The following is a 24,959-nucleotide window of genomic DNA, read 5'->3' on the forward strand; positions in this document are numbered from 1 at the left end:
GTTCGATCCCGGACCGAATCGGGCCCTTCTGGGACCGATCCGGGCCGAATCCGAGCCGGTTCGGTACCGAACCGGCTCGGGTTTCCCGAACCGGTCCGGGAGTGCCATTGAGTCTCTGGAGTGTCTCTTTAAAGTTGCAAGTGTGTCCTCCATTTTGTGTCTCCTTCCCGAAACTTTTGCTCCTCCTTGCATCCATTTTGTGATGCTATTTCCAGGCATTGTATTGGCTGCGCTATTGATCCTTGATTGGCCAGAATGAGTCCTTTGGTCTGGTAGGCTGCTTGGCTGTTGCACTGTTGAGAGCTGGCACCCTGTTGGCCGTGGGGGGAGTGCAAAGGTGGGGGCTCCCAAAGGAGGGAATTTCAAACCTATATAAACCCAAGCCTCTTCTCTGGAAACTTCTCTTGGCTGCAGTTGTGGGATCATCTCTGAGACCTTGCTTGCTCTTTTGCTGCTGGTGTCTGCTGTGAGTCCCTGACTGTGTGTCACATTAGTGTGTGTCTGTCTCTCTGCTCTCTCTGTGTGTTGTTGTGTGCCACCTTGTCCATCTGCCCTCTGTCTGTCTCTGTCCAAACCTCTTTAATACTTTCCCCTCAACTTTTTCCAACTTTCCCTGTTGTGTTTTCTGTTCTCTTCACCCTTTCTCTCTCAACCCTTCTCCCAAAGTTTTGGCTTGCCCTCCTCCCCCCCCAACCCCCCCCCCATCTTCTGCATTGCTTTCCTGTTTTTGTGCCTTGCCTGACTTTTGTTCCACTTTTTGAGTTTCATTCAATTATTGCTTCTGTGTAAATTTATATATTTGCTGATTTTGGTTTTTAATTAATAACTTCTGCTATTGTTATTGCTGGCTGCCTGTCTGAGTTGTGTTCCTGAGGATTTAGTTTATATTATTGCTGCAATTGGATTCCTTGTGTTCTGATTTTGATTGTTAATTTGTTCCCCTCTGGCCCTGCTCCTAGCTTCCCCCCTCCCTCCCTCCCTCCCTCCCACCCAGATAAGATTGTTTCCCTCCTGTGCTGCTGCCTGTTGAGTCTTGCATTCTTTGGATTTCTTTGTGGAATTAGGTTCTGGTTTTGGTTTTGCTCCCTGTGTGTGTCCCACCCACTCCCCCAGTCCCTCCCCCTGGTAGTTGTTACCCCCCCCCACCCTGAGACTTTCTTGCTGCCCTTTGGTTTCCTTTTTTTTAACTTTGTGTATAGATTCTTTTGATTCAAATTTGATTGTTCCCCTGTGTGGCCCTCTGCTCCCAGCTTCCCCCTCCCTCCCCTCCAGAAACCCACTCCCCCCACTGCCACCTCCTCCTCCTCCACTCCTGCCCTGCCTGCCCCCTCCCACCCAGACTGAGTGTTGTTCCCCATCCTCCCTGGTGCTGCTGCTGCCTGTTGAGTCCTGTCTTAGTTACTTTGGTTTTTTGTGTGAAATCAATTAGCTTCTTTTGGTTCTGGTTTTGCTGTGTGTGTGTGTGTGTGTCCCATTCCTCCCTGCTGGTTGTTGTTGGTTCCTCCCCCCCCCCCCCCGACTTTCTGCCCATTGGTCCCAGGTTGTTTTTTTTTTGGACTTTTTTTCATATTGTTTGGTTTGCTTTGATTGATTCATTGATTGTTCCCCTCTCTGTGTGGCCCTCTGCTCTGCTCCCAGCTTCCCCCTCCCCTCCCCTCCAGAAACCCACTCCCCCCACTGCCACCTCCTCCACTCCTGCCCTGCCTGCCCCCTCCCACCCAGATTCATCCCCCTTTACGCATACTAATCCCCCCAAAACACACCCTGCCCTCTGGTCTCTCCCCCTCTTGCCCCCCAACTCCCTGCTACATACCCCAGACCCCCTGAAACACACTCCACCTCCCAAACACCCTCTGGCCTCTCCCCCTCTTGCCCCCCCTGACTCCCCGCTACATACCCCAGACCCCCTGAAACACACTCCACCTCCCAAACACCCTCTGGTCTCTCCCCCTCTTGCCCCCGACTCCCCGCTACATACCCCAGACCCGCTGAAACACACTCCACCTCCCAAACACCCTCTGGTCTCTCCCCCTCTTTCCCCCCTGACTCCCCGCTACATACCCCAGACCCCCTGAAACACACTCCACCTCCCAAACACCCTCTGGTCACTCCCCCTCTTGCCCCCGACTCCCCGCTACATACCCCAGACCCCCTGAAACACACTCCACCTCCCAAACACCCTCTGGTCTCTCCCCCTCTTTCCCCTGACTCCCCGCTACATACCCCAGCCCAGACCCCCTGAAACACACTCCACCTCCCAAACACCCTCTGTTGGTCTCTCCCCCTCTTGGGACCGTCACTGCTGCTGCTGCTGTCCTCCTCCCACACCCGAATCCCCCTCCCTGCTGCTACATTACAGCTCCTCCTCTCTTCTTCCTCTCTCTCTCTCTCTCCTCATCCCTTCACTTCTTCTTCCTCCCACAGCTGCAGCCACACAGTATCCTACCTCCGACCTCACCTGGAGGTCCCCGCCATCAGTTTTTTTTTCTTTTGAAAGTTGTTTTATTTCATTTGTCTCTGTTTGGGGGTGAGTTGAGCAACAACACATAAATAGTGTTGTCTCCTCACTTCTGCCCCTCCATCGTTGAACTACCCCGGTTGCCTGTGCCTCGTGCGGCCGCCCTGTTGTGTCCCAGCCCAGGGGGTTGGCTGGCGGCGGCGCATCCGTGACCAGCAGTGAGCGGCAGGAGAAGGACCGGAAGAAGAGGGGTTAGTGCATGTGCAATTGTGCACCTTTTGTTGCCCCCTTTCTCTCCCTAGCTGGCGGTTTTAAATAGGGACACCCCTATCTTGAAATGCATTTGGGTGTGGGGAGGAGGGAGAGGAGATGTACCGTTGCAACTTGTGTCTTCATGCCCAATAAAGAAATTGCTGCTGTGTGTTGCGTTGCATTGCATGCGTCTTGCAGGTGGTTTTTGAACAGGTGCCTTCTTCCAGAGTGTTTCCTTGCCTCTGGGGCAGTCTGAGTGGGGTCAGGGGATCGGATGCTGCCACTACATGCTGGGCCAATGCCACGCCAGAGTGTTTCCTTGCCTCTGGGGCAGTCTGAGTGGGGTCAGGGGATCGGATGCTGCCACTACATGCTGGGCCAATGCCACGCCAGAGTGTTTCCTTACCTCTGGGGCAGTCTGAGTGGGGTCAGGGGATCGGATGCTGCCACTACATGCTGGGCCAATGCCACGCCAGAGTGCTTCCTTGCCTCTGGGGCAGTCTGAGTGGGGTCCTGGGTTCTGATGCTGCCACTACATGCTGGGCCCATGCCATGCCAGAGTGCTTCCTTGCCTCTGGGGCAGTCTGAGTGGGGTCCTGGGCTCTGATGCTGCCACTACATGCTGGGCCAATACACACATATGATGATGATCATGATGTTCAATCCATGAGGCTGCCATCAAGTGTTTGCTGCTGCTTGCTTGCCATGGCATTGGGCGGGCAGAGTCACAGAGTGGGTGGGTTCAACCTCTGTGTAGGTGTGACTGGGTTCTGGTTTTGGTTGTGTGCAATTTAGTCACTAAATAGGCTGCATTGAGTTTGATGCTCCCCCCACAGGAGCATTACTTGAGAACCACCCCCCAGAACCCACACTTTGTGTTCCAGTTCACTAAATAAGGGTTTCCTCCTTTGATCTGCAGGTTCCCAAGCATTGACTGCGTCCCTCCCCCACCCCCGGTAGGTGCTGTGCCCTCCCCCCATCCACTCCCCCCCCCCAAAAAAGTTAAAAACTTGCCACCCACACCACAACTACTCCACCCAACTGCCCGTGCCACCCTCCCACACCAGGGGTCCACCCTTTAACCCCCTATTTTTTTTAAAAAACCCTCCCAGGCCCATCTCCCCAATTGGCTTGGTGGTTGACTCCCAAATTCTAAAAGGACACCCTCCCCCTCACTTCGATTGGCTTCCCCCCCCATATCAAAAAGTCTTCCTTTCCCCCCAATTGGCTTCCTTTTTTGAAAACAAACTTCCCCCCACCGCCGTCTCCAAATCAGCTGCCTTTTTTTAGGCCCCTAAGCCCCTCCAAATTATTTTTTTGACCCTGTCTGGCCTTCCTCCTAAAGTCTCCCTCCTTCTGACCTAGCAGCATGTCTGAGCGCCGTGTGGCGGGCAGGGCTCGCTCAAGGCTGGCAGGCAGAGGTGGGAGAGGCCAGGTGCGGGGTGCGCCTGCGGCACGGGGAGGGAGAGGACGCGGGGAGCCTGAGGACACCCCAGTTCTCCCCATTGGAGAATTCTTTGCTCCAGCCCCATCTTTGGTGTGCAGGATTCAGTTCCCCACGCCTGCTGCCGCCAATCGCGGCAGAGGCAGAGGCACCGTTAGGGCTGTGGCGGGTCCCTCCTCGCCGGCGGCACCAGGTGCTGCTGAGGTACCACCAGTTGTTGAGGTGGAGGAGACTGTGGAGTTGGAAGAGCAGGTAGAGGGTGGTGAGGACCGTGCAGCTGGCAGCGATGCAGCCAGGTTCTCCCTCCCTCTGGGGCCCCTTCCCCCTATCCTTTCGCCGCTCAGTGGGGCCCCCCCTCGTGAAGCCCGACACTCTGGTGGGGAGCGGTCTGGCGAGGTGGTGGAGGAGAGGCCTGCCTCTCCGATGCCAGTTGAGCCGGGCCCTTCCTCCACTGTGGAGGGCGGAAGGGGCGGGTTGGGTGGCAGCAGTGGGCAGGCAGCGGCGCCCCCCCCCCCCCAGGACTGCAGCCACCCTGCGAGAAACGGCCTAGGACGGCACCCAGGGCGCAGGAGGCCAAGGGCAGTGGTGCATGGGTGCATTTTGAGGTCCCTCAAGATGCCCCATTCCACGCCCGCTGTGTCCACTGCAGGATGCTTGTCAGCCGTGGAAGGGACCCTGCGCACCTGGGTACGACGCCTATGTGGAGACACCTAGAGCGTCACCACCCAGGTCTCAGGGGACAGGCTGGCAGCGCTAGTGCACCTTGTGCATCTGCCACTAGGGCGGGCAGCGGCAGTGTGCCAGCCAGCAGGCAGGCTACACTGCCCGTCCAGCGGTGGACGCAGTCCTCGGGCAGCCAGCGTATTGTTCGCGTGGACCATCATCACCTCACCCGCCTCATAGGGGAGATGATTTCCACCGATGACCAGCTGTTTCAGGTGGTCGAGAACAACGGCTTCCGCCGGATTCTCCAATACCTGGCTCCCGAATACGTCATCCCCTCAAGGACCACGTTCAGCCGGAACGTGGTCCCCTCCCTGTACCGCCGGTGCAGGGAGCTCATGTCGGCCGAGCTGCGTGCAGCTCCGGCCGGGACAAGCGTGCATTTCACGACTGACCTCTGGACCAGTGTCAGTGGGATGCACGTTTCTTTCCTGGCCCTCACTGCCCACTGGTGGGGACCGGAGAGTGAGGGGACCTCCGCGGGCGATGCTTCCGGGTCCGGCGCGGCTCCCGATGCACTACGGCACAGGTGGGCCGTCCTGCACGTGGAGACGATGGACACGAGGCACACCGCGGAGGAGGTGGCGGCCGTACTCGACCGCCAGATAGAGGAGTGGATTGGCGGGTGTCCACACCTCTCCCGCAGCTTCATTGTCACCGACAATGGAGCCAACGTTACCGCCGCTGTCGAGACAGTCATGGACTGTGTGAACATACGGTGTATGGGCACACACGCTCCATCTGACCGTCAGGGACGCCCTTGGCCTTAAGGAGCTGAAGGCGTCCCAGGAGAAGGGGGCCCGCCCCATCCCAGCTGCTGTTGCTGCCACGGCCACGCTTGTGGATAAGTCTCGCAAGCTGGCCGCCCACTTCCACCGCAGCGAGAAGTCCAGGATACTGCTTCGCCAGAAGCAGGATGACCTTGGCCTTCCTCGCCATCTCATCCCTACGGATGTGGAGATGCGGTGGAACTCCACCTTCCTCCTGTTCCAGCGCCTGTTGGAGCAGGAGAGAGCCCTTGTCGCCCTGGCGAGGGACGAGTCCTTGGATGTCTGTGACTTCTCGAACGCAGAGTGGAAGCAGATGTCCGAGGCGGTGTCGGCACTCGAGCCCTTCCAGCTTGCCATGAAGGGCTTGTGTGGTGACACCACTCCCTTGAGCCAGGCGCTGCCCACAGCTGTTGGTCTCGAGAAGCTGATGGGTGGACTCCATATCTCTCTGACCACGCCAGAGGGTTGTGCTCTGGCTGGGAGGCTGAGGTCTGGGGTTGACAAGCGGCTCGTTGATGTGCTGGGAGACAGGGAGGAGTATGTCCTCGCTTGTCTCTGTCACCCAGCCCTCAAGGGCAATGCCGTGAGTGCCGATGAATTGCCCAGGTGGAAGGGCATCCTGGTCGAGAAGGTTAGGGAGGAGGAGGCCGCTAGGGCCCGCAGAGACCAGGGTGTTGGTAGTGGTGCGGGGGCAGCCCTCACGGCCCAACCCGCACCCAGCAGCAGCATGGGCGGCCAGCCAGCGTCAGCTTCCCCTTCCCCTCCCTCTTTCCAGTCCAGCAGCGCGGCATCCCAGGCGGCGCCATCGCAGCAGCCACTTGCTACCGACTCGAGATCCGCCCAGTGGTTTCAGCGGTTCTGCTATGGCGCCATGCCTGGTATGCGGGAGGCTCGACCTGCCAGGCCCCCCTCCAGTGCTGAGCAATGCGTTGCGCAGTACTTGGAGGAGCCTGTGGAGGGAGACGGCGTGGACTGCGCACAGTTCTGGGCGAGCCGCCGCCAAGTGTGGCCGGACCTGGCGGTGGTGGCTGTGCACCTCCTCTCCTGCCCCCCAACCAGTGTCCAGAGCGAGCGGGTGTTTTCATGTGCCGGGGACGTGGTGACACCCTCTCGCTCCCGCTTGGACCCTGGTCTGGTGGAGCAGCTGGTCTTCCTTAAGGTGAACCTCCCCCTGTTGGGCTACCCCAAGCTGCAGTTTGAGACGGGCGAGTGATTACCGTGGGTTGCCCCATGGTTGGTCACCTGCCTGGGTCGACCTCTGTGCTTATCCCTACCCTCCCCACTTCCACCTCTAGCTGAGCTGACGTGACAGATGCTGAGCCGTGCCAGCCAGTCGCAGCGTGTAGTGTGCCCACACAGAGATGCAGTGGTAGTAGTAGTTGTAGTGCTGCGACTGGCCAGATGTTTACAATGCCCACGCCCACCTAAAAAGAAACCCAATGCTGACCAGCACAGGCCCTTTATCTATCCACCTGTCAGCATTTGGGGACCTGGCGTGGGCACGGCACACACCCCCAAAGTAGCACAGCCCACGGAGTACTAGACTTAGTGGCAGCGGCGGGTATACGTTCAAAAATGCAGTGTAGATATGTAAATACTGTATGTAAATAAACATGTAAATAATTTTTTCTTTAAAAACCCCATGTTAAAATCAAGCCTCAAAATTATGCAAAAGAAAGAAAAAAAGGTGACAAAGGGAGAACAAAATGATGAATGCCAAATGAATTGATTTTATTGAAAATGTTGCCAGAAATCATGTGTGGGGGGCTTGGTTTACATGGAGAAAATGATTGGATGATTTTTTGTAATGAAACTAATGAATTATTATCATCTTATGTTCATCTTGATTGTGGTCACTGTTGATGTTGGCTGATGGCAAAAAACCCAAAACCATCAGAATAGCAATGAACTGGCTGCCAACACAACATATTGATTGATAACTGTGCAGGGGGGGAATTGGGTCTGTGTGTGTGTGTGTGTGGTGCAGGCTCAGTCTGTCTCTTCCTGTTGTGTGTCTGTCTGTCTGTCTGTGTGAATGGATGCCTAGCACTGTCTCTGTGTGTGGATGCTTCCTGTGTGTGGTGTGGTGTGTGTCTGTCTACATGTTTTTTCCTCCCCCCTCCAACTCCCTCCCCTCCATCCCTCCCCTCTCATCCTCCCCCCTTCCTCTTCACCACCCTCCATCCTCCCTCCCTTCCAGCCCACCACCGCCTCACCTGCCCCCAACCCCGGTCTGGCAGATGATGAGAGTCTGGTCTCTCCCACCGAAGCACACACGTGAGCACGTGTGTGCACAAATATGTGGCTGAGCAACTCTGAGCCGGACCCTCCCCCCTTCAATCCCCTCTACATCCCTCTCCCCCTCCCCTTTCCTCCCCCCTGCCTCCCTGCCTCCCTCCCTCCCCCCTCCTAGCTAGCAGCGCACACATACACAGTACACACACACAAAACACCTGTGGTGGCAAACACCACCAGCACACATGCACTCACACTGGTGCCACCACCTGCCTTGGGCCTCTCTGTGTCCTTGAGCAAATATGTGGTGGTGGACCAGAGAAGCATTTCTTTCCAGCAAGGCAAAAGGCATGCACTCACTGCACACACACACACACATGAAGAAGAGGTGAAAAGACGAGAAGAGGCAACTTCTAGAACCAGCAGCAGCAGGTGAGTGTCGTGTAATTGTGTTGCTTCCCAAGGCCACTGCCCATGCTCAATGCTCAGTCTGCTGAAACTAAAGAACTAGCCACAATCATCCTTCCTCACACGCAGCGCAGCTCAGCTCAGCTCAGCTGCACAGCACACTGACTAACTAGACACTACAGCTGGTGGTAGAAAAAACAGAAGTCTAGATTCTAGAAGATGTCCTGGTGGATTTTAAACTTTCAAATCTGTGCTAGGATTGCCTCGCCGCCTCCTCCTCCTCCTGCTGCCTGTAATTGTGCCCTCTCCCCTTGCAGTTGCGCCGTCGTGATGGGTTGGTGATGTGCGTGCGCCGTCTACTTAGCTCTCTCCTCCTCATGTTGGCTGGGCTTGCCAGGCACTGGCTGGCAGCAGCTGTTGGCTGTGTGCTAGGCTCAGGCTGTGGCGCGCGTGACTGGACTGGGAATGTGATTGTAGCGGAAACACTGGTTGTGGTGGTAGCAGTAGTAGCTGTTGCTGTTGCTGGGCTGGTGGCTGCTGGCCTGTGCTGACTCTGCGCACTTGGTCTGGTCTGGTAATTTGGATGCAGATGTAGGGTGTGTGTGCATCATCCATGGGGAGCATCAGAGCAGAGCAGAGCAGGTTGGCTGGCTTCTGTCTGTCGGGCCTAGTCAGTGGCAGGCACTGAGTGAGGCGGTGGTTTCTTTGGGCATCACGTCACCCATCATGCAGAGCGGCAGGTCTGCTGCTCTGCCTCCTGCTTCTTCTCTGTGTGTGCTGCTCTTGTGCTTAGTGTGCTTCTCCGCTGCTGCTGCTGTGCTGGCAGGCAGCACAGCAGTGGCCTTTTTGTTAGATCAGAGAGTGGGTGTTGTCTCTCTGAGTGTCCTCCTCTTACTTGCTTGGATAGGAGTGGTGGTAGCAGGTAGGCATTAAGATGGACTGACTAGGTGTTACGTGTTAGGGCGCCCAGAGAGAGGCGCCAAAAAGATGGGGTGGCAATTGTTGGGTTGCTCCTAGTATTATTGGTGAATTTTTGAAGAAATTTTTTTTTCCATTGGCTAGAATGGGGGTTTGGGGCTGCCCCAGACCCACCTCTGTGGGGTGGCAGCACCGCCAAAGTGGGTCCGGGGCCATGGCAAAAATGCCCTCAGTCCCTCCCAGCAATCCCCGTAGAGATAGGAGTGATGGTTCTGTTGTTTTTCTGAGGTATTCTGAGTGAGTGTGGATTCTGTGATAGCAAATGAGAGTGGATTCCTGGTGTCTCATTGGAAATCTCATTAGCTATCATAGAATCTACACTCAGAACACCTCAGAAAAACAACAGAACCATCACTCCTGTCTCTACGGGGATTGCTGGGAGGGACTCAGGGCATTTTTGCCATGGCCCCGGACCCACTTTGGGGGTGCTGCCACCCCACAGAGGTGGGTCTGGGGCAGCCCTAAACCCCCATTCTAGCCAATGGAAAAAAAATTTTCTTCAAAAATTCACCAATAATACTAGGAGCCACCAATTGCCTTGGGATTTTTGGGGTGGAGGATACCCATGGGTGGCTACCACCCACCCCAGCTTTTTTGCCCCTAAGGGCTCCACATTGTGAGTTATGGGCAAAAATTAATTTAAAAAAAAAATTGTAAAAAATCAGAGGAAGGTCCAATCGACTTGAAATTTGGGTGGCAGGCAGAACACAATGTCCCCTTCAAAACCAGCCACTTTTTGTGATCCGAACCAGTTCGGTTTGGATCCGAACCGGTTCGAAACCGAACCGGACCTGGGGGGTGGTGTGGCAAAACCAAAACCGAACCACCCCGGTCCGGTCCGGACCCAGTTCGGACCCGAACTGGGAGAACCGGTTTTATGCACATCCCTAACCGCCACACATGAAACCGAATCCTACCTTCCCACTGAAGCTCTTCCCAGAATCGGAAATCGCTTCGGGAGCCATGAAGGTGGGTGTCCCGGCTGTGCTGGAGAGCTGGGCATCATTCCCCTCAAACTGATTGCTCACTCCAAAGTCGGCGATTTTGACGTGCCCGTCGTCTCCCAAAAGCAGGTTGGAAGGTTTGATGTCCCGGTGGATGATCTTCTGGTAGTGTACTGTGAAAGTGACAAGGAGACCATCCTATGAAAAGGGTGTCAGGGAAACACCCCATCCAATAGGATTCCAAGAATCCACATACATATATCATACGGACGAGCTTAAAAGTCTCCCAAATGGAGTGTGAAGTGGAAGGATGTTGCCTTTATCCCACTTTTCCTCCAAGGAGCCTATTATTATTAATTATTATTATTTTAATATTTCTATTCATTTATTTACCCTGCATAATCAGTGCAAGAGTTATATAGGTCCCTGATCACAAAGAACTTACAATCTAACATATACAACGGGGGGTGGGGGAGAAAGAGGGAGGGAGGAACATGAACAAAAGCCATGCAGAAAAGGAGGGATCTGAAGAGGGATTTGAAGGAAGTAAGAGAAGTGGGATCCATAGACAGTACAGGGTCAAGGAGGCAGTTCCAGGCATAAGGGGCAGCAAGGGAGAATGGTTAGAGTATTGTGAGAGAGCAGGAAACCTTTGAACAGCTGATGGTGGTGAAGCTGGAAGAACAGGGGTTATGGGCAGGGTACAATGAGAAACGAGGGATGAAAGACAGAGCCAAGATGAAATTTAAATCAGGGACCTTGTCTTTCGTCCCACAGTCTTTTAGCCCCAGCATCTCAATCAGCTCTTAAAGAGATGCCTTATTTAAAAAAAAAAACAACAACCATGTCCTCTTTTCCCTTTATTTTAAAAAGATCAAACTAATCAATATGAATGCAATTCAACAGCATCAATCTCCACCGCTGGCTAACATTCCAGCAAAAATATCGTCCTCTCCAAGGAACAAGAACTTGGGTCTAGAGAAAAGCATCCTGGCCTTCCGTCTGGATCGAGATCATCACAGCTGCAGTCGGTCACCTGGTGCCTCCTGGCACGACAGAGACAGAGAGAACGGAGCACAGTTCTTTGGCACGTCCGTTTTCTTGCAGCAAAAACTTCAGCACCGGGATGTGATCTGCATCTCCAATGCACCCTGGCGGCTGCTGCAGTGATGCAATCTGGCAAGAGAACAAGGAGGGAATCTCATTCCAGGCAAGCCGCAGTCAGCACAGGGAGCTTTCCCAGACAGCGGGCCAGACTGCGGGTTGACTGGGAGGCTTTGCTGCGAGTTCGAAGTGGCCCCAAAACACCGATGCAAAAATGTGGATTTTTTTACGGCTACACTCTTAACATGAAATGAAAAACCCAAATTGTGTGTGCAGTGCTCCCCAATAACTCGCAGGGACTAGGGATGTGCACAAAACCGGTTTGCCCGGTTCGGTTCCGAACCGGGTCTGAACCAGGAGGGGGTGGTTCGGTTTTGGTTTTTCCGAACCACCCCCTGGTTCAGTTCGGATCCGAACCGGTTCGGATCCGAACCGAACTGATTCGGATCTCAAAAAGTAGCTAGGATGGTAGCTGGTACCCAGGGGTACCTGTCACCCAAACCCCAAAGCAATCAGACACTCGTATGATTTTTTAATGAATTTTTGAAAATTATTTTTATTTTTTTCTCATAGGATATAATGGGATTCGAACCAGACCATTATTCCTTATTGTGGAGCACTCATGGGTGCCAACAACCATGCAAACCCTGAAGCAATAAGACACCCCTATGATTTTTAATGAATATTTGAAATATTTTAAATTATTTTTCTCATAGAGTATAATGGGACCCGAACCAGTCCATATCCCCTATTGTGGAGCACCTAGGGGCACAAAAGTGGGGTGGGTGGTAGACAGACAGGGGTGCCTACCACCCAAAAAATCCCAAGGCAATTGGACACTCCTCTGATTATTGGTGAATTGTTAAAGTATTTTTGAATTCCTCATAGAGAATAATGAGGATTGCAGCAAATGTATAGCTTCACGTCAGGGGGAAAGGGGTGTCGTAGAGTGGAGTGTGGTGGCTGGTAGTTCCTAGGGTGGGCAAGGAAGCTACCTGAATTATTTGAAAGGAATTGGGCAAAGGGGTGATTTTTAAGTGATTTTTGAAGTTTAAGTGTCTTACTTTAATTCTTCTGGGCTCTTTTTTCTAAGCTGGCGTTTCCTTTGTCAGGGCTGGTCCCTTCTCCTGCCGCTTTTCTGCCCGCTGGGTCAGGTCCGGTCTCGTCGCTGCTCTCTATCTCTGACCTGCTATGGCCACCATTTTGTGTTCCTCGGTCTCATCTCCTCTTTTTAATCTCTCCGCCGCTGCTGTTTTTATTTTTAGCTTTTTTGTTTCCGCTGCTTCTCGTCTCCTCTTTTTAATCTCTCTGCCGCTGCTGTTTGTATTTTTAGCTTTTTTGTTTTTCTGGTCCCCTCATAGCCGCCTCTGCCCTCCCGATCCCCCTGCTGCCGTCTCTGCCTTCTCCGTTGTCCGTTCTGCGCCCGCTGCTCTCTAAGTCTTGGCGGCTGTTTTCCGTTGCTCCCACTGCCCTCCCGGTCCCCTCGCGGCCGCCTCTCCCATCCGTTCTCCACGCTGCCGTCTCTGCCTTCTCCTTAGCCCGTTCTTTCTCCGCCGCTCTTTCCAGCATGTCCGCCCGTGTCCCTGTGGCCGTATCTTTCTCGGACGTTCTGAGCATGCGCTCTGCGCATGCTCAGAACAGCCGAGAAAGACATGGGCAGGGACATGGGATTACAACCAAGCTCTTTATTATAGAGGATGAGAAAAAAATAAAAATAATTTTCAAAAATTCATTAAAAAATCGTACGAGTGTCTGATTGCTTTGGGGTTTGGGTGACAGGTACCCCTGGGTGCCAGCTACCATCCTACCAATTTTCAGGTGTCCAAACTGGTTCGAAATGAACTACCCCCGGTTCGGTTCGGATCCGAACCACCGAACCCGAACCAGTTCAGATCCGAACCGGTTCGCACATCCCTAGCAGGGACTTCGGAGTAAATGTGGCCGATATGTGAACGCACTCCTCCATAGCGGAGGAGATGCGAACTAAAAGCTGGGTGTGAAAAACTTAATGGCGGCTGCATAATAGAGCGATGTTAGAAGAACAGGCTGCCGCAAGGATTACCTAACCACTGGTGTGCACTAGGGCTGGATATTTGATGGGTCAAAAAGGATTTCGTCAATTGACCTGCCAGATTTTTTCCAAACAGTGGCCAAGCGCTTCCAAAGCATTAATCTGGTCTTCTGTAGTTCACTTGGACTTGCGAACTTTGACTACAGCTATTTGAACTTTGGTGCTGGAGAAGTCTTTTGAGGAGACCATGGACAGCCAGGAAAACAAACCAATGGATCCTAGAACAAATCAATCCACAATTTTCACTTGAGGCGCAAATGACCAGGCTCAAGCTATCATACTTCAGACACATAATGCGAAGACCCAGCTCCCTTGAGAAGTCCATAATGCTGGGAAAAGTTGAAGGAAAGAGAAGAAGAGGATGACCAGCAGCAAGGTGGATGGACTCAATTATGACAGCCATGAATGCTTCCCCTGCTAACTTGGCCTTTGCCAAGTTGGCACCTTTTAATGTGGTGATTCTCTTTGTTTAGCAGGGGGAGAGCAACTGGCCCTATCCACCCCCAGCACAGTACTTCCAGTGACTGTTGCTGGTGTCTATCTTAAGTTTCTTTTTAGATTGTGAGCCCTTTGAGGACAGGGATCCATCTTATGTATGTGTTATTTCTCTGTGTAAACTGCCCTGAGCCATTTTTGGAATGGCGGTATAGAAATCGAATGAATGAATGAATGAATGAATGAATGAATGAATCACTGAGAGACCTTAAAGGCCAAGTGGAAGACAGATCATCCTGAGGAGAATCTCTCTATGTGGTTGCTAAGAGTCAGCACTGACTTGATGGCATTTAATCAATCAATCAATCAATTGTTGGATAGCTTCACCACCTCCCAATAATTTATCCAGTATTTCCCCCCAATATCAAGCCATTCAGACCTCCAGGGGTGCTTCCAAGAGTCGCCTGGAGGAATATAGGAAGCTGCCTGATACTGAGTGCTCCGGATTGTCTACACTGCATGGAAGCGGCCACCCAGGGTTTCAGGACCCTGGAGAAGGTGCCAGAGACTGAAACTGGGACCTTCTGCAAACAAAGTGGATGCACTACAACTGAGCTACAGGCCCACCCAGCAAAAGGCTGGATGGGCTGGTCTTGTGGTAGCAAGCACGAATTGTCCCCTTTGCTAAGCAGGGCCTGCCCTGGTTTGCAATTGAATGAGACACTACATGTGAGAGCACTTGAAGGTATTCCCCCTTAGGAGATGAGGCCGCTCTGGGTAGAGCACCTGCCTGCTTGCATGCAGAAGGTCCCAAGTTCCCTCCCTGGCAGCATCTCCAAGATGGGGCCGAGAGAGACTCCTGCCTGCGACCTTGGAGAAGCCGCTGCCAGTCTGGGTCGACAATCCTGAGCTAGATGGCCTGACTTGGTATATGGCAGCTCCCAATGTTCTTATGTTCCTAAAATCAGGAGAAGGCAGCTTCCGTAGCTCAGAAGCAGAGCACCCATAGACAGTTCCCGGTTTAATCCCCGACATCTCCACACAGGGCTGGGAGAGACTCTTGCCTGAAACCTGGGTGAACTGCTGCCAATAACTGTAGACAGTACTGAGCTAGATGGAACGAGGGTCCGACTCTGTACGGGGCGGCTTCATATGCTGATAGTGGCTAAAAGCAGCTGGGCAATTTTGATCAGTGCTGCAGTGTGGGAGAGGGGCAGGCCCCCTCCGCTTGTGCTCTGCCCCCTGATCCAACTCAGTTGCTTTTTGAAAAAAGATATTGAGCGTTCCAGTCCTGTTCCTCCCACATCTGGCTCGGCAGCAGCCGTTCCATCATCCCAGCTCATATACAGAGTGACCTTGGCTTGACATGACAGTCGCTGGAAAGAGAATGGCCATAAAATGTCTAGAAGGAATCCCTCCCCCCAATACTCTGCAAAAATCTCTCTGCCTCGAAACTAGCTCCCTGAGAAGGGGACACACACACACACACACACACACACACACACACACACACACACACACCCCGTCATGCAAGTGAAGGAAGAAAAATAGGATGCACTTGGAAATGCATTTAGGACATCATGCAGTCTGCCGAGGCGGCCACTCGCTGAATTATGTTTGATGAGGCGCCTGCCTCTGTTCAAGGACAAAGAGCCTTCCGTAAGACACCAGTGCGGAGAGGCTTTAACTACTGGCTTCGCATCACGGCACCCCGAGCAAAGAAATGATTTAATGCTCTGTCAAAAGAAAATGGCAAGTTGAGGAGGGGGGAAAGGAAGGGGGCGCGGAATACAGTGTGCCTTTAAGGTGGGGATGTTTAATCTGTCGCACATTTGTGGGTACCAGCAAGATGGGAGAGACAGGACTGGCTTGTCCATGAGGCAGACACCGGCTGACGCCTAGGGCACCAGTTCTTGGGGTGGGGGGTAGGTGAATAAACAGTGGCAGAATATAGCACTGCCAGATATTCTCTCTCCCCTCTTGTATTGCACCCCTGAAGTACTGCACAGTGGTGGAAGAATGGAAGATGTAATCCTGCTCCCAAAGGGCCTGCACCTTCCGCAGCCCCAAAGACCTCAGCCCCCAAGGAACGGCTGGTTTCATAAGCTGCGCTTCACCTCTTGAATCTGAATGGCCTGCCTCTGCAATCATTTCCAAAAGGAAATGGTCTCAGGCTGGATTTACAAATTAATAGCAGTCTCTTTTCATCCCTGAAGCATTAGAGTTTTGCCTTCATAACAGATGGGGAACTCTCTCCCACTAGATCCTCAACCCAGCGCGGGCTAATCCTTCACTTGTAATCCGCATGGGCTGGTCGTTTGTCTTTGCCCACCTGGCTCAAATTAAACCCAGGCCTCTGCACTTCTCAGATGTGGGGGGACCCCAAAATTAGAGTTGCCATGCCCCCTGGAATTTTGGGTTCGCGGATTTTGGGTTCACGCGGATTTTAAGCATCTCACGCAGATTGCTTAGCCCACCCAGATTTCAGCTTTCATTTAAAAAAAAAAAAAAAAAGGCTAAGCTCTAGTCCTTGTAGAAGTGGAGCAAAACGTGCAGTCACTCTTTTGCTCAAACATTATTTGCCAGCCAATTTACATAATATGCAAATTAGGCACCCAGATTTGGAAAGCCGGAATATGGCAACCCTACCCAAAATCAAACTTTGCCTAGAGGCCGGCCTGCTTAGGGTTAAGCCTCAGGGAACCCCCTTCTTCAACCTAGCTGCTTTTCCTTAGCCTTGGGGCTGGCACCCAGAGAAAGGGGGTCCCGGAGGATCATGCCAGGGTCAGGGTGTGACTTGAAGCCAGTGTCTGTGCTCAGCAGGGACAGTCTCCAACCTGTGGTTTAAGCCACAACTCAATATGTTTCCCCGTCTTCCTAAACGCTCTCCTTCTGCTGACGGATGAAAAAGTCTCCCCAGAGGGAGCTCTGCAAAGCTCCTCTCCATATTAACTGCCGCTGGGCTTCCCCTGGACTCAATCAATAAAGATGTTGCCATTCAAAGCAAGAAAACAGCGAGAAAAGAGCAGGAAATAGAGATGGTCTTCATTCTTGCCACAGGAGCAGTTAGAGACGTGCTTTAAAGAAAGGAAGGAAGGGGGGAGAGTGAGAGAGAGAAAGGAAGGAACGAATGAGGGGGAGCGGGGAGGGAGGGAGAAATTCTAGACATAGGAACATAGGAAGCTGCTGTAAACTGAGTCAGACCATTGGTCTATCTAGTTCAGTACTGTCTACCCAGACTGGCAGCGGCTACTCCAAGATTGCAGGCAGGAGTCTTCCTCAGCCCTATCTCAGAGATGCCAGGGAGGGAACCTAGAGCCTTCTGTATGCAAGTGTGTAGATTGAAGCTGCCATATACTGAGTCAGACCATTGGTCCAGCTAGATAAGTATTGTCTTCACAGACTGGCAGCGGCTTCTCCAAGGTGGCAGACAGGAATCTCTCTCAGCCTTGCTATCTTGGAGATGCTGCCAGGGAGGGAACTTGGAATGTAGATGCTCTTCCCAGAGCGGCCCCATTATCCCTTAAGGAGAATATCTTACAGTGCTCACATGTAGTCTCCCATTCAAATGCAACCAGGGTGGACCCTGCTTAGCTAGGGGGACAAGTCATGCTTGCTACCACCAGACCAGCTCTCAAATGGGCCCAGACCATTCCTTAGGACCATTTCTTAGACCCAAGTTCAAATCCCCATTCAGCCACGAAACTCACCTAGTGGTTCCATTCTGGTTCCAGTCAGACACTTCTCTCTCAGCCCAACCTACCTCACAGGGTTGTTGTGAGGATAAACATAACCCTGTACACCACCCTGGGCTCCTTGGTGGAAGAGTAGACTACAAATAAAAACTGTTTCGCTGCTTTTTGAGGCACAGTGTATGATGCTTTGAGGCAGTTAATTATTGCATTGAGGAATTTCTGCAAGATAATAATGTCAGGAGCAGCTAGAATGTTGGACTGGGTTCGAATCCCCATTCAACCACCCAGCGAACTAGGTGACCTTGGGCTAATCACCCTCTGCCAGCCTTCTTGATTACGTCACAGGGTTGTTGTGAGGATAAAAGGGGCTAGCCCTGGGTGCCACTGAGCTCCTTGCAGAAGGGCAGGATGAAAAACCTCAACCAAGTCCAGAGCCAAAAAGGTTTAAGGTTCAGCCACAATTCTGGATCCCCTCTGCCAGGCCGGCACTGACGGGGAGAGGAAGCACAATCAGGTGGTGCACAATCAGGAGGAAGCACAATCACACCATCAGGTGGTGACGTCTTTGCAGAGGTGGGGAGTGAATTAAATGGCGCTTTTGTAGCCATTTTTTTTAAAAAACCCAGAAACCTCCTTGTCACATCTTTATGTCAACACCTAGTGTTGTGGTGAGGGGACTTCTGGGTTTAAAAGGAAGAAGGGAAAAAGGATGCTGCAATCCACTCCTGATATACCTAGATCTCTTTCAAAACTCTAAGACACCAAGAAGGCAGTGATGATGCATTTAGCTATATTTATTTAGTGTTCCATGGCTATACCACTTTTCATTAAAACAATCCCAAAGTGGTTTACAATATAGTTGTAAAGCAATGGCAATATTAAATACGTCAGACGTGGGGGGCGTGTCAGGGCCATGAGGCGTGGCCCCTGAAGGGTGGCGGCCCAGGTTCTTTGAACCCGGTTGCCCAATAGTGGCTATGCCCCTGAGCAGCAGCAAAAACTACTCTCATATAAAAGCCTGGGATGATGAAGAGCCACATTTTCGCTTGTTTTCTGAAAACTGTGATGGAGGCGGAGGAGCAGGTGCCAGCCGGGATATCTCCATCACCTCAGTATCCCAGAAAACTCAGAGCTTAGAGCTGCCTATGGGAGGTCATTTGGCCATGCTAGGCCTCATTTGCCATTAGGCTTCCGACCTAGGGGATGATGATCTCACCGCACCCTCAGAGGCCTCTGGTGACAACGAGGGCCATGCCATACAAAGGAGAACCTGTGTAAGAAGATTATCCATCGTTTCTCCTCAGGAGGAACCTGGAACTACTCTTCAGATTTCAGTTTCTCCTTCGCGAGACCTTGAAATTCTCTTTTGAATTCCACTTGGGAGAAATTTCTGTTCCAATGCTACCCAGACCTCTCAAGAATTTCTGGAATGGGCTCAGAGAAGAGGCTAGAAAGCAAAGGATTAGATTCTGGGCTGAATTCTAAGAATTCTGCCCCTTCCTTATTGGTTGCAGGCTGCACCTCGGAGCGGCCATTTTGGAGAAGAGGCGGCTTTGTACTCACAATATTCAATGCCCAAGACGATGTCCCTGAAGTAGAGTCGGGCCTGTTCTTCGGTGAATGGCGAGTCACAGGGCACTTCCATGACAGGCCTGCATACGGGACATTCAGAAGGAGATTAAATGACTTTTCACATGTCAGGCTTGTTCACACAACCGTTCTGAGGTGCGTAGGAGCCCGGCATAGGCCCGTGCGTAGGAGTGGCTACCCCATCATCAGCGCACAGGCATCACCTCAGCTTGGCTCTGCAGGCCCAGCAAATACCCAAGCACAGCTGTAGAGCACTCTGTTGTTGAACTCAGCAACCGCAAGCCCCGGTAACTTAGCTAGGGGAGAGGGGACCCATGTTCAACCCCCTCCGTGGTGGCCCTACTGGTGTGCTTTTTTTGGTGCGCACATGTGCGTCGCAGCTAGCCGGGTGCTTTTACTTTTCTCTCCTTCGAGGGAGAGAAAGGAAAAAACACCCAGCTGGCAATGAAGCATCAGATGGGAATGAGATCCGGTGGGCTTGCATGGCCCTTCCAGCTTTCCGGCCACACCGTCTTGCATGTGATGTCACACACAGGGGGCATGGCCGAGACCCAGAAAGGCTGCACGAGCCCTCCAGAGCTAATTTCCCAGCCGTGCTCACTCCTGGGCCAATCAGCCCATCTAGCTCAGTACTGTCAACTCAGACTGGCAGTGGCTTCTCCAAGCTGGAAGGCAGGCGTCTTTCTCAGCCCAATCTAGGGATGCTGTTCTTGTGGTAGCAAGCATGACTTGTACCCTTAGCTAAGCAGGGTCCACCCTGGCTGCATATGAATGAGAGACTAGAAGTGTGAGCACTGGAAGAGATTCCCCTCAGGGGATGGAGCTGCTCTGGGAAGAGCAGAAGGTTTCAAGTTCCCTCCCTGGCAGCATCTCCAAGATAGGGCTGAGAGAGATTCCTGCCTGCAATCTTGGAGAAGCCGCTGCCAGTCTGTGTAGACAATACTGAGCTAGATAGACCAATGGTCTGACTCAGTATATGGCAGCTTCCTATGTTCCTATTATGCCAGGGAGGGAACTTGGAACCTTCTGCATGCAAGGGTGCAGGTGCTCTTCCCTGAGCGGCTCCACCCTCTAAGGGGAATCTCTTCCAGTGCTCACACATGCACTGTCCCATTCAAATGTAAACCAGGGTAGACCCTGTTTAGCAAATGGAACAATTCATGCTTGCTAGCATAAGACCTTCTTATCCTTTGCATTGTAGTGCCCATCAAATCACCAGCCCCCAAAACTGCTCTTAGGCCTGGAGGGGAAAAGCTTGCAGGCATCAAAACACCAAACTAAGAAAATAATAAATAAGTTCTGCATTCTTGCAATGCAAGTTCTCTGCCAAGAAAAAGTGGAGCTCTGCAACCTAACGTAGAGTGACCAGGTTGGCATAGTTTGCTCTTATTTGTCCATGATTTATTCTGCAAAGATTTCTGGTTTGCATAATTTATTCTGGTTTTTCTAACTGGAAGAAGGGCAAGGAGCTGTGAGGAGCATGGGTTTCTAAGGTCTCAACAGAGATTCTCTGCACATTTTCTATAATCTCTTGGAGCCATGAGACCTAGTAGCTTAATCATTTGTACAAAAGCCGAGATTCTCAAGAAGATGATTTGGAATCACATTTCCCCACTTTTTATCCACTTCCTGGAAATCACAGGATGCCAAAGACCAGAATATACAGTAAGCCACTTACCCCTTTTGCATGAGGTCAAACACTGGAAGTAAAAGAAAAAATAATGAAAGAAAATTAGCGCTTTTGACCACTCCACCAAAATGACTCCCCCCAGTTTTGCTGCCTCTGAATGAGGTGGGGAGCCCAGTAGTGGGCCACTTCAACGAACCACCCCCCCACAACAAAATCTCATTGAATCCATTTCAATTGCAGAAGCTAGAAAACCTACATCGTAGAATCTATCTAGGCAAACTAATCGCAGAATCAGGATTTTGTTTTCAGAAGTTACACCATTTTGCATGTGAAGAATTGGCCCCAAATCTTCAAATACAGAGCGTGACTTACCCATGTACAGATTATCTTCTGCAGGATCGTCCAGGACCTGTAAATAAACAAAGATGTATTCCAATCCACAGATGACTTCTGTACAAAAACTGTAGACATTATGCACTATACAACACCTGGAAATGAAAAATGGAAGAGCGGGCTTCCTGATGCACGGGTTTCACTTCAGCAACAAGACAGGGCGGCACCCGAGATCACCAGTGTGGAATGACTCAGGAGAGAAAAAGCACTCTCAGACGAAAAGCTAAGCATCCTTAGACCCACCTGAATGGCAAATACCTGGGGAAGATTACCTGCCCACTAAACAGCCACACCTGGGCCCCAGGGCTCATTGACATGGAGGATGGACTCTCACCCTTACATGCCCCTTCTCATCCTATGAGGAGGGGAGGAGTCAGAGAAATGGGGGACCTGCCCAAGCCTCTAGACCCAGAGAAATGTTTCTGCAGGCTCTGAAGCTGGAAGAAGTCTGTGGGCCTCCTGGGGGACAACCCCCAGACCCCCAGCTGGCTGGACGATGCAGGTCCCTGTGAAGTCAACAGAGGATCAGAGGAAAGTGTATTTTCTAGTCATCTAGTCACTCTAGTCATATAGAGTGTGAAGGAACGCCATTTCCTGGGCTGCCTGGAGGCTTTACACACAGGGCTTCTGCCCCAAATCTCCTTCGGGATAGAGTGTGTGCATTCACAAACCAGCCAAACGTAGCCCAAACTCCCGACGAGATCCTTGGACCCACTCCACACACAAATTGGGCTTTGTGATGCGAATTCTAGCTCATCTCAAAATATTTCTGGATTTTTCAAATGCTGGGTTTAAGCTACTTTTTTCAGAAAATGCAGGAGCAAACAGGGAGAGACGCTGAGGTAGAATCACTGGCATGATAAGAGGCCTGCTCTCTTCAGAAATGAAGATCTCTCTCTGCTGGGAATTCTCCCCCTGCCATTGGCTAGGAAGGAAAACATTGGCACCTGACATGTGGACTTGAGAAAACGAAAGTTGAGAGCAGAGGGGAGGGGCTGCTTCTCTCAATGCCGCGAGTGTACTTCCAAATGGCTTCGCTAAACGTTTACCCCGAAGCCTGAAGCCAAGTGCAAATAACCTCCTGGAGACTCCCAAAGAAGCAAGAGAAGTGAATGCAGAAGAATAAGTACTGCAAGCACGAGAGTCAGTGTGATGTAGTGGTTAGAGCGCTAGACTAGGACCGGGGAGACCTGAGTTCAAATCCCCACTCAGCCATGAGACTTGCTGGGTGACTCTGGGCCAGTCACTTCTCTCTCAGCCTGACCTACTTCACAGGGTTGTTGTGAGGAGAAACCTATGTATGTAGTGCACCGCTCAGGGCTCCTTGGAGGAAGAGCGGGATACAAAATGTAAAAACAACAACAAAAACAACCAATTTGACCTTGTAATCTCACAATAAACCTGCCTGTCACCTGTTTGTGTGACACATTTCTATACAGCCTGTAACCAGGTCTCAACGCAGTTTACAACCAATTAAAAATATATCTACCAACATCAAAAACCAATAGTTAAAACAGATAAATTAACATTTAAAACCAGATTTTAAAAAAACCCCAAACCAACAGACTGAACAGGTGTGTCTTTGGGTCATCAGAGATGGCCCGAAGCCCTTATTTCAACGGTTAAAGCTGTGAGTCTGGTCTCTTGGTTGCTCTATATTCCCAGCCAAACAACGCCAGTCTGTTTGATGTTGGGTTGCTTCCTGGGGGAAACAATGAGCACACCAGGTAATCTGGAACCTCAAAATCCAGGAAGAAATGAAGACAGGGAGTGGCTGAACCTCTCTCTGTCACCACATTCAGGGGCCCATGTGCACATATTCTGCCCCCTCCCCACTACCCCCAGGAACAAACCTCAATGAGTCTGACAATGTTGAGGTGGTCCAGTTTCTTTAAAATGGCTATTTCTTGATAAATTCGATCCAGGGGGGCCATTGGCTTCGGCTGCCCACTAGTGGTGGCTTTCAATCCTCGAGGAGGAGGTCGGCCTTTAGCAAAGAAACAAGAAAGTGGAGAGCCAGTCTTGTGGCAGTAAGCACAAATGGTCCCTTTGGCTAAGTAGGGTCTGCCTTGGTTTACATTTGGATGGGTGACTACATGGGCTGTGCATGCAGGAAGTCCCAGGTTCATTCCCTGGCAGCATCTCCAGGTAGGGCAGGGAAAGGCTCAGAGAGCTGCTGCCAGTCAGTGTTGACCAGAGATTCTCAACAGTTCGGTCACCAGATGTTATTGGACTTTAACTCCCATAATCCCCAACCAAAGGCCACTGGGGCTGGGGATTATGGGAGCTGGTCCATTAACATCTGGGGACCCAATGCTGAGAATCTCTGGTGTTGACAATGCAGAACTAGATAGACCAATAGTCTGACTCAGTATAAGGCAGCTTCCTAAGGTCTTGTGAAACTGCTTTTCCCACGTATGTGAGCTCTCTAAGTGAGCAACTGAACATATCAGCAGCTCACAGATCTTGGACACAGCAACATCTCCAGCAGCCCAGCTTCCCCTATATTTTGATGGCATGAAAAGGGGGATAAGACAGATTCATAGAGCATGGACCTCACAAATGTAACTCAAGTTTACATGAATCATGTCTAGATAAATCAAGCCCCCCCCCCCCAGTGGTTCTCTCTAACAGGGATTCCCAGATGTTCTTGACTCTACAACTCCCATAATCCCCAAGCAAAGGCGATTGCAGCCTGAGGATGCTGGGAGTTGTAGTCAACAACATCCGGGAATCCCTGTTAGAGGGGACACTGCCCCCTACTGGCTCCCAAATCACCTAGGCTGGCTGAACTGATGAGCTGCAGTACCTTCTCTGATCACTACTGGCATGGCGCAATAGAGCAGCTAAAACCCAACCGATAGCTGCCTCTGCCTAACAGCTGCTAGGAGCAGCAGGCAGAATAAAGTGCCCTGATTCCCGATTTCCCAGGTGCCTTGCAAAAAGCAACTTGTGAGGCTGGAACCTAGCCCTGAAATGCCCAGGTACCTACGTGGAAAGCCATATTGCTTCAATAGCTTCTTCTTGGAGAGGACTTTCATGGCCTGAAGGGAAAGGGGGAGAAAGGAGAGTTATAAAAGTTGGAGGCCAGATGTTAAAGAACGCTTTCCTTTTTGTCCTCTTTTCACACTATAATTTTCCACAAATGACTTAATGGAGATGTGAGTCTTTCCCAAGGCTGGCTTCCTTAGAGGCGCATTCTCTCCTGTTAAAACACTTACCTGTGGCTTCAGCAGGGATCCGGAGAACACCCAGGGTGAAGCAGAGCGGCTGCTTACCCTGTCTCCAGCCCCATCTCATCGCGGGCCAGAAGACAAAATTTAAGAGAACGCCTTCTTCACTATGAGCCCAATCACTGATTAAGATCATCCACGGAGGTCCGTCTACAGCTGCCATTCATTCATCTGGCGGCTACTCGGGAATGGGCCTTCTCTGTTGCTACCCCGAGAATCTGGAATGCGCTCCCTGCTGAGAGAAGAGCCTCCCCATCTCTGGAAACATCTCTAAAGGTGCATTTCTTCATCCAAGTTTTCTAAATTAGAATTGTGGTTTTAAATCGGTTTTAAATCAGTTTAAAATCGGTTTAAACCGGAGATCTGATCTTGTGGTAGCAAGCATGACTTGTCCCCTTAGCTAAGCAGGGTCCACCCTGGTTGCATATGAATGGGAGACTAGAAGTGTGAGCACTGGAAGAGATTCCCCTTAGGGGATGAAGCCTCTCTGGGAAGAGCTGAAGGTTCCAAGTTCCCTCCCTGGTTTCTCCAAGATAGGGCTCAGAGAGATTCCTGCCTGCAACCTTGGAGAAGCCGCTGCCAGTCTGTGAAGACAA

The 24,959-nt window shown here is 51.6% G+C and overlaps 1 protein-coding gene across 6 annotated transcripts in view; it reads right to left on the minus strand.

Annotated features, from left to right (window-relative positions):
* CAMKK1 (calcium/calmodulin dependent protein kinase kinase 1) overlaps positions 1 to 24,959 on the minus strand; it is a 115,764-nt gene that overhangs the window by 24,969 nt on the left and 65,836 nt on the right. For all 6 annotated transcript variants that reach the window (XM_053274962.1, XM_053274960.1, XM_053274961.1 and 3 more), the window contains 6 exons: positions 24,123 to 24,174; positions 22,984 to 23,117; positions 21,110 to 21,146; positions 20,786 to 20,807; positions 19,081 to 19,169; positions 10,186 to 10,385 (listed from right to left, as the gene is read on the minus strand). In XM_053274962.1, the coding sequence (XP_053130937.1) occupies positions 10,186 to 10,385; positions 19,081 to 19,169; positions 20,786 to 20,807; positions 21,110 to 21,146; positions 22,984 to 23,117; positions 24,123 to 24,174 (534 nt within the window). The remainder of the gene's footprint in view (positions 1 to 10,185; positions 10,386 to 19,080; positions 19,170 to 20,785; positions 20,808 to 21,109; positions 21,147 to 22,983; positions 23,118 to 24,122; positions 24,175 to 24,959) is intronic.

Source organism: Hemicordylus capensis, chromosome 12, assembly GCF_027244095.1.
Source record: "Hemicordylus capensis ecotype Gifberg chromosome 12, rHemCap1.1.pri, whole genome shotgun sequence".
In the NCBI taxonomy this organism is placed as follows: domain Eukaryota; kingdom Metazoa; phylum Chordata; class Lepidosauria; order Squamata; family Cordylidae; genus Hemicordylus; species Hemicordylus capensis.